The sequence below is a fragment of the Cryptomeria japonica genome, chromosome 11, assembly GCF_030272615.1.
Source record: "Cryptomeria japonica chromosome 11, Sugi_1.0, whole genome shotgun sequence".
In the NCBI taxonomy this organism is placed as follows: domain Eukaryota; kingdom Viridiplantae; phylum Streptophyta; class Pinopsida; order Cupressales; family Cupressaceae; genus Cryptomeria; species Cryptomeria japonica.
In genome coordinates this window covers 657,746,778-657,757,164 of record NC_081415.1, presented here as the reverse complement: position 1 = coordinate 657,757,164, position 10,387 = coordinate 657,746,778, and the positions used below count along the sequence as shown (strand labels likewise).

The 10,387-nt window shown below is 32.2% G+C and overlaps 1 protein-coding gene across 1 annotated transcript; it reads left to right on the top strand.

The window, feature by feature from the left end:
• Nucleotides 1-866: 866 nt before the first annotated feature.
• LOC131065121 (uncharacterized) lies at nt 867-2,245 on the top strand. Its single transcript, XM_057999539.2, has one exon. It carries the CDS (start codon nt 1,254-1,256, stop codon nt 1,716-1,718), a length of 465 nt encoding a protein of 154 aa, XP_057855522.2. The 5' UTR covers nt 867-1,253; the 3' UTR covers nt 1,719-2,245.
• Nucleotides 2,246-10,387: the final 8,142 nt, after the last annotated feature.

Here is a 10,387-nt window from a genome sequence, read left to right as displayed (position 1 = left end):
TTATTGTCACCTTTGCCTTCTAGTTACCAAGATGGGTGGTCTCTACCTCCAAATCACTCTTCTTTGTCCTCTTAATGATGTGGTTAAGTCCTTCTTAGTCAAGTGAAATTCTTTCACTTGGCTCTTGCTATATCTTTGCAACTATAATTGCCTTGGAATTCACCTTGCAACATAATAATAATGGTTTATTTTCATTTTGTTGAATTAGTGATTAGACAATTGTTTCTCTTATGACATCGTATCTTTTCTGTTCTTTATAATTGCTACTTAACGAAACTAACTCTAAAACATGATCCCATACCACCTATATTTTAAAATATATATATATATATATATATATATATATATATATATATATATATATATATATATATATATATATATATATATATATTCTTTCACTCTTGAATTTTAAGATATAAATTTAAAAAGAATCATCCCTCCATCTAATATCCAACACAATTATTTTTATTGTGATTGGTATCATAAAGTGGCAGCAAAGTTAAGAAGAAATGGTCCAATACAAAATTATATTTTAGCACTACTTGCATAGATAAAATTTTAATTATTTTTCAATAGATTCGACTCTCTACACCTATCTTATGTCAAAATCCAAATGATCTTTTTTTAATATTATATAAATATAGTGAAAATTACCGGATTTCAAGCATGATCCAATCCAAGGTTTTGGGTAATTATCATCATTAATAATATTATAAAAGAAGTTGAAGTTTGGGTGCACGGAACTAAAATATTCAAATCAAACGTCTAAAATGCTATTAAAACTTAGATAAATATAAATATCAATTCTTTCAATAGATCATGAAAATATAAATATCAATTATTTTAATGGAAAATATTGATAATGCCCCCATGTTCGCTGTTCATGAAATTCACGCCGAGAAATAAAAAAAGAATTATTTGATAAGCGACTGCGACAATCCACAGACACCGAAGCTTGCGATTTAAGAAATAGTTGAATGAAATTATGCAACCACTCTTCCAACGGATTAATCTTTCGTTGACTGCAAATAAGCACAGGGAGACAGGACAGCGATAAGAAAGCAAGCAGATAAGAGCGACGACGTGGATTTCCCATCAAAATACCTTAACCTAATTATGCTTTTTGCCCTCTGGATCAAGCCCTGTCCTGTCAGTATCAATTCTCACAACTGGATGCCAAACAGGACAGCGATTTTCAGCCTTTCCATCTGTATTTGAAGTCGCTTGAAGTTTTTCGTCATTGTATTCTAATGGAGTGTTCATTGAAAGCAGGTAGAATCAATTTGGGAGCAGGAATTTACCCTCCAGGGGGATCTGTGAAATATCATGGCCAGAGATCGCTGCAAATTGTGGCCCTCGGCTCCGCCTCTGGCGCGCCGATGGAAATTACGAACCCTAGCGATCGTACGGCGATGGAAGCGGCGGGTAAAGGTAGGGAGGGTTTGGGGAAAGGAGAATGCAATCTGCTCCGTAAAAACCCGTGGTGGACTCCAATCTTTAAATTTGGTAAAGCCGAGGATTTGCAGAGCGGAAATGGTAGTGTGGCGGCTGCGGCGGCGGCTGCGGCGGCGGAGAGCGACGGCAGGGCGCGGAGAACAACGGTGTTTACAGAGGAGAAGGCGAGGGCTTTACGAAGAGAGCTGCGGGAAACAGAAACATGGCACGATCTCATGTACCATTCCGCCATTGCCTCGCGCTTGGCCATCTCTGACTAGGATTCTTCTGCTTGAAGATGTGTATTCCCTTTGCAAATCTCCACAACCTGTAAATAAATCTTTTGTGATTTTGTTTCAGATGTCTATGAAGGGTTTTGTAATTTTTCTGCTTGTTGATTTTAAAGAAGAGGGATCTTTTGCAGTCCTCTGTGTGGCTTAGCCGTCTCTGACCAGGATTCTGCTTGAAGATTTGTATTCCCTTTGCAAATCTCCACAACCTGTAAAAAAATCTTTTGTGATTTTGTTTCAGATGTCTATTAAGGGTTTTGTAATTTTTCTACTTGTTGATTTTAAAGAAGAGGGATGTTTTGCAGTCCTCTGTGTGTTCAAAATCAGTATCAGCCGTGACGCGAGCATGGCGTATTATGATATCCTGTATTTTGTCTCTGTGTGTAATTTCCTGTTTTCGTCTCTGCTTGAAAAGCGACTGTAAATACTCTGTTAATTTCGAAGGAATCCGTCGGATTCTGGTCTGTCTCAGTTACCGTCAAATTGTTTGTTAAATATATTTCTACAATTTATTGTTCCCTCCAGCCACTTCTGATGTCGACTTTGTGGGGGACAAGTTGTAATTGTGAAAATTGTGAAATTTTATGTTCATGTCACTTCTCGGAATGTATTTATGGATATATTAATACATGATATACTTAGCTTAAAGTTGGTTTTTTATGTCATTTATTTATCTTTAATACTAAGTTTTCTATGTTTAATGTTTAATATAATTTTTCTATTCTTATATTTATATATGTACATTCTTTTATATATTTGTCATCCATCTTGATCTAGCTTTTTTTTAGCTTTAGGTGAAGTCCATTTCCACAAGGTTGATCTTGAGTTCTAAAATTGGCCTTTCCAAATTCACATTTTGGTTAACTCTTGGCAATCCTTTTCCTTTCAATGCATTGTTTTTTATTACGTGAAAAACAGGTTTTGAAGGGACCCGAAACCTTTTACAAATCAAACAAGGGCTATGACCTCTCAACAAAGAGAAGAGAGCCACAACCAAAAAACAGTCTGCCCAAAAGACAGCAAACAACCCAACCAAAGACAGGGCCAAAAAGACTAGCCCAAATAACTAACCACAAGGGCCCTCAAGATTTACAACTAGTCTTGTGGGAACAAAGAGTCATATCAAAAGAAGGCTTGGACGTCTTTGAATGCTTCCCCTTATAGTAATCCATCCTTCTTCAACTTTAGCTACCACAACAGACCAGTCCAAAGAGCTCAGCATCGATCTAATCGGATTGGAAGAAAGAACATCAATAGAGGGAGCAACAACCATCATGGACACAGGACCACATCCAGAAGATGGGGCAAAAGATGTATCAATACATGGTGAAGCAGTCGGCGGGGTAAGAGACAACAACATCTTGTATCACAACATCTTTAATCACATAAACATCTTGTGGCATCCGAAGAATCTTTCTTCGCCACAAGAGAATCTAAACCAACCATAGAAGAAACCCCTGCATCCTGCGACTCTTTAGAAGAGTCCAAAGAATAATTTACAGTATAATGTTGGTATGAGGCCCCCGACCACCATGAAGCCACAAGATTTTTCTTCTCCAGCCCACAATTCCTTTCAATGCATTTTTAATAAAACATAAATTCATATGAATTATTGCTATAGTTTTGTATTTAAAGGCATTCAATTCTTTCATTTTCACATCCAAACATCTCTACCTTTCAAATCATTTGTATTTGAGGAATAAAATATCTTGATTGATGGTCTAAAACAAATCTAGATCTATACATTCATTTGAGGACCATCTCCATCAATGAAAAGTGTTGTTCTTAATCTTTTACCCAAAGTTTTCTCAATGTTATCCTAGGTCTAAAATGTTTTGATTGGTGGTCTAAAATGAATTAGATCTACAAATTCATTTTAGGAGCATGGCAAAAGATTGTCATTCTCAATCTTTTACATAAGTTTTTTCAATGGCTAATCGAGGAGAACGTGTCCCTTAGCAACACAACAACACCTCTCCAAAGGTGTTTATATATGCCATCAATTCCAAATAAACAAGGGGACAATAGAAGCAACGATGAATAAGGTGAATACAAGGTAGAGTTGTATATATTACAATATCATTTTCACAGGTCCAAGGTATTTTTGCAAACATGCACTTATCCCTAAGCTTTGGACTTAATCTCACACAAAGCAAACAAATATTTTGACCTTGAGGTGAATTAAAGGCATACTTATTAGATTTAGGTTAATCTATGCTTTTAATTCACCTTCAATCAACAAGCTAACTACATTTACTCATTACATATAATTTCATCATTTTAACATTTAATTGAAGAATATGCATGTTCTTAATTCATACTTATTAGATTTAGGTTAATCTATGCTTATTTGTGTGCATAGTATTGGTTCACCATAAATCACATTTAAGAAAGGATTGTTTTCCTTTACAAATATTAGAATGTTATATTATTATTTTCTTAGTAAATGATGTTCTATTTGTTAGCTTTATATGTATGTAAACCAAATGTTCTTGCACAACTAAGAAGACTCGAGAATTTTGTTTGATTATAGAGTAATTCACATATATTTATAATTGTGTGCATGCAATCCTGACATTCAATAAAAACCAGGACAATCAAAATCATGCCTTATACACATAGCTTTCACCAATTGTGCATTGAATGCTTATGTTAACTCACTAGATTTTGCAAGTAATTGTAACACCTACCAACACTTGCCAAGTGTTTCTCATAAGGATAAATTTCAATCATACCCCTACACTACACAAACTTTATGCCATCTAATGCTTTAGTCAATGCAACTATTGAATTGCATGTGTTGACCTTCAATAGATATGCTTATGTGATTCCACCACTTCTCTAATACAATGAAACATCACTCTAGCATGCTTTGTCCTAGATTGAAACTTCAAAATTATAGACAAGTCATTCCCACTCTTATTATCATGCCATAATGACTTTGGCCCTTGTTTGAACCCTCATCTTTACAAGGTTTGTGCAATCAAAACCTTGAAGACCTTCACAACAACAATTTACTCAATTTTTGTACTAGATTGCACAACTTATTAGTCCAAATAATGTAAACATGTATACATTTGTGGAAATTGCTTCATCCATATCTTCAACAAATTCATACTCAAAGAATCCATGAATTTGATTGCTTCCCACTTCCTTGATGGTTGCATAATCCCTTCTTCCTTGCAAATATCTCAAAATTGTCTTACCATCAACCTAATTTTGCTTATCTAGCTGGACATAAATATGCTCGCAATTCCCACTACATGAGTCAAATTTGATCTTGTGCACACCATTGCATACATGAGCATTCTAAATACACTAGTATATACTAATTGTACCATTTCTTCCTCTTCTTGCTTACTCTTGGGACTCATTTCTTATATTGATGCTACTCCTAATTAAGATGAAGTATTCATAATAGTGCAGTTGTCCATTCCAAAGTGTTAAGTAGGTATGTTGTGTACCTCCTTTGGATTATCAATAGCTATCTATTTATGTGATTTCTTATCACTTCAATGCCAAACAATAGTGTAATGGACTAAGGCCTTTCATGTTATATTCACTTGGCAATTTAGACTTGGTTTTCTTGATCAACTCCTTCAAATCATTGAATAAAAGGATGTCATCAATATATAAAGCCAAATTAATGAATTGGATAACTTTTTGCTTAAGTATATACAATGATATCCATCGCTTCTCATAAAACCATGCCCAATCACATATGTATCAAACCTTTGGTACCACTTTCTTGGGGATTGCTTCAACCCATATAATGACTTATTTAATTTGCACAATTTCTTCTGTCCCACTTGCTTCAAATCCTTCAAGAGGTAAAGATGTCTTCATTAAACTCTCCATAAGGAAAGAATGTCTTCACATCTATATGATTAATTTCCCAATCATGAGAAATTGATAATGCCCACAAAAATATGATTGAAGCTAGCTTTGCAACTAGAGACAATGTCTCATCAAATTTTAAACCTTTAACTTAAGGGTATCCTTTTGCCACTGATCTAGCCTTGTACCTTTTAACAAAAGCATCAACCTTGCATTTCTTTCTAAATACCCATTTACAAACAATTTATTTCCTATTCTTTGGCAGTTGTTGCAAATTTCTCAAGAGATTCCATGGCCTTCTATTGAGTTGCCTCGTCATTGCTAAGAGTCTCTGTCACATTCTTGGGCTCATCACACATGAAAGGTAATGCAAAATAGCTAAAAATGGATGGCTCAAAACCACACATATTTAGTGCTCTCCTTTTCCAATAGGGTTGAAGCATAATAGTGCATCCCAATAGTAAGCAATATGTTGTTTTACCAATTTATGTAAAATACTACCCCAAGATAATAGTATCCCAATCTTTAGGCACAATAAAAAAAAAAAAACTTCATCGTATATGACATTCTAGACATGTATATGTGTCTCTTAAAGTGGAAGTTTTAACTTGTGGCACTATTTTCTATGTTCTAAAATTGATAATGGAGTAATGAGTGCTAAGACTCTATCTAAGGTAATAGTTAGATCACTTTGCAAGACTCAATTTGAAAGGTCAAAGGGGAAAGATCCCTGTAATAGATCCATGTAAGGCCCATATACATTATGCCTTCATATTTACTACATAACTTTGTATCAAATTATGTATTTTGTGATCACTTTTGGCATGAGATGTGTTAGATTATGTTATGTTTGAACTATATTGATCTTTGCAACTTTACTAATTCTTTTATAAAGTGTGTGTTAATTGTACTTATTTGACCAATTTATTATTATTGTTTGTAAGTAATTATATGTGATTTGATCATTTTGGCTATTTATCAATTTAATTAATATATAATTGTGAATCATTATTGTGATATAATTACTATATGATGAGATTCTATAAGATGATTGTGCCTTGTGTTAGTGTGATTGTGCTCGTTGGTTTTAAATATTATGCTTCAACTAATCTTATGTTAATAGGTTTTATATATACCAGAGTGTATGTGGTTATAGAGTAAACTAATGTTGGTAGCTAATGGAGGTGTAACATGGACTTCTAAGTGTTTTCGTCTCACTCCATAATGAAATAATCAAACTCATGTGTTTAACCTATGAAACCCATATATTTGAATAGTATGTGATTTGGGACCCTTCATGTTGAACTAGTATGTTGCATGTGTGCAAAGAAAATCATTTAACTATCTAGAAAGCATAAAAGTATTCATTTGTATTAGGGTGAACTAATTGCTTCTATGAATACCAAAGTTTCATTTGAAAAAATAAGGAGGTCAAATAGAATTGAGAAACTAATGTATATATGTTAAAGGTCCTTGTTGTATGATTGTGGTAGAAATACCTTGGAGCATATACATACATACACATGTTTGTGTGTTTAAAGCACTTTGTAATTATTAAAAAGATAAATTTTATCTTGCAAAGAAGATATAAGTTAAAATACAATATTCTAGAAAAATAGATTTTTATGTCATATTACTTGATTTGTGTGTTTATTGAAAACGGACACTATTGGAAAAAGGGTTTTGGCTTTATGTTTTTAAAATTAAAAAGGGATTTCATGATGATTATTTTGGCACTATGTAAATTTGAAAAGCTTGAGAGAAACTTCTTCAAACTCTTGTCTTATTTATGAAGATATGAAAGTGAGTATGTAAAAGCTATTTTAGTTTGACTTCTTGAAGAATTTAGTGATAGCTTGTTTTGGGTGCGTTATCTTCAAACCATTGATTCAAAATTGAATACAAGGAAGAATTTTCCTTTGAATGTTTTAAAAGTTAATTTTATATCTTTAGATTAAGATAGAATCAATTGCAATTATATGCTTTGAAAGTTAGATGTTTAAATATATTCAATAACTTTGCTAAAAACATATCAAAGTCAATGAGCCCTTGATTTATTGTTGAAGTTGAATGGTTCTATATGAGCCCACCAAGGATCAACTTTTGTTGAGTGGAAGGACCCAATACCATAAGGGATGAGGTTGGGATTGTACCCTGAGCGAATTTGGCAAAATGGATACCACTTAGTCTTTGGCTCTCAACTGAAGAAGTTTCAACCTAAAAGCTCATGCTCTCATATCAAATTGCTAAAAATGTCTTTGTTGATGATAAAAAAATACTCCATAGAAAAAACAACTTAAAGGAGACCATTAATGAAGTCAACTATGTTTTATGAGATTTTATAGAAATTTGAATTATAGAACCATTGTGAAGGGTTTTTCTTTTTCTTTTTACATAAATCTCAATTAGATGGAAATGAAAAGGTTATTTTTTGTGTGTGTTTTTGGCATATTTTTGTTGTATGTATATTTCCCATGGGCCATTTTGTGGAAATGACCATCTCAACTATGTAGGACTACTAATTTTGTGCACTTTAACCATGTTTTTTCTCTTTGCATCTCTCCCAATAGTCAATGACTAAAATTGGGCATCTTAGTTGTTTAGGATTAAGAGGTCAAGTAGAGGGCTTGGAGTGTATTAGAAATCCTTGTGAATTATACTGTCTTTTCTTTAATTGAAATGAAAAGGAATGATGGTTTAGGTGAGATAAGGGGGACGTGTAGTTTTCTAAAATCCTTTCAAATGCTACTCTATTTTATCTTCATAACATCCATGGGTGAGTGTAGGACATTTTGACAAGTCTTTGTGAATATTCTAGTATCCATCTTGGTCTTGGGTAGTTGAGATGAATCGCACTCTAGCATCAGATCCTACTTCTTTCATCCTTTTTTATTTGGGTCTTTTGAATATCTTCATTGTGTTTGAGAAACCATTATTGTACGTGTGCATGATTTGAGTTAGCTTATGTGTTGTAATTTTACTTTTTGTCCATGTTATCCATCTCCTACAAAGTGGGAATGAGCTTCCTAGTTCCACATAGGTGGGGGATAGACTTGCTTGTCACTAGTTTAAAATTTGAAAATATAGAATCTCATTGGAGCCATACAATCTTCATTAGAGCTTGAGGAATCTTTGATTCTACATTTCTTTTTGTTTCATTTCGTTATCATTGAGGTAATATGTAAAATAAGTATAATGTTGATAACCTAAGAAAAAATACAATAAAATTATTGTTCCTTAGCACTCACCAATTCGTTAACATTAACATAACACAAATAGAAATAACACAATAAAAAAAGAAACATGAAAACCATAAAAACACATATATACCTAGAAAAAATATTTTTCATAAAAACTCTTAACACCAAATTGAGTGCAAGCTTGTATTATTCTCAAAACAACACCATCTTTAATTTAATAGCATTTTGATAGCAATACAAAACGACTTGCAAAACTTACAATCCACTATCCCAAGGTATTAATAAATAGATAAATACAATACAAAATATGATAATAATATTGTAAACAAAGTTTTAAAACCATGGGCCTATTTTAGGTTCCTTAGTGCCCATTCAAGTTTAACCGTGGCTCATGTATGTGAGAGCAGAAATTCAAATACAAATTATCTTTACCATATGTATTAAATATCTTTTTTTATATCCCTATTTACTTACAACATATGTTCAATTGAAACATATTATTTCGATCACTATCTCATTCAACTCTAAATGAAAATGATAGAATGAATTTTGGTAATAGATTATGAAAATAAATACATTAAAATATTTTAAAACTATGATAATTTGATGTTGATCCTCAATGGAAATATAATTATTTGAGTAACAATTTGATATGAATATGTAGTCATTCTAAACTTCCTTTGCATCAAAAAATAAATTAATAATTGTTCATATTATAAAGCATAAGAGATTAAAAAAATTATGTTTACCCATCTCATATCTACCCACCAAAATTTTAACAAATCATCTTTAATATTATCAAGCTACAATCCTTTAAACATGGTATTACTTAACCATTCCGAGAAAAAATAACTAAATAATTATTATTATTATTATTGGATAAATAGAGTTGCAATTTTGTTCTTATCATTATGAAGCGAGACATTGTTTTTGTACGAGTTCAACTTTTTAGAAATACCTAAATGGAGAGATTTTCCATTTACCTTACATTGTTCTACAAGATGTACATACATAAAATTGCTCTTTTTCAATCGAACATATATCTCCTCTATACTATAAAACATCTGCATCATTTCACCTACATGGAACTCGACAAATCCATTTACAAATCTTACATAAAGAGCATAATAAATTGCTCATATCACTTCATGAAAGCTAAAAGCAAAAGATAGATTTATATTTATATTCTTTTTTCCTAATTTTTTATCCCTTCAATCCAACCCCAACCCCTTCCACTATCTTATTCATAACATAATTATAAAAAATCATAAATAATTACTCTCTTTACCCCCAATACTTAATGATAATATCTATTATTTTAAATATTAAATATCTCATTTTCAATGATCATGTATCTCCTCTATAATGTACAAACATCTCCATCATTTCACCTACATGGAACTCAGCAAATCCATTTACAAATCTTACATAAAGAACATAAAAAATACTCATATCACTTCATAAAAACTAAAAGCAAAATATAAATTTATATTTATATTTTTTTCCCTAATTTCTTATCCCTTCCACCCAAACCCTTCCACTATCAATCTAAAAAAAAAAACATAAATATAATTACTCTCACCACCCTCAATACTTAATGATAATATCCATTTTTTAAAAATA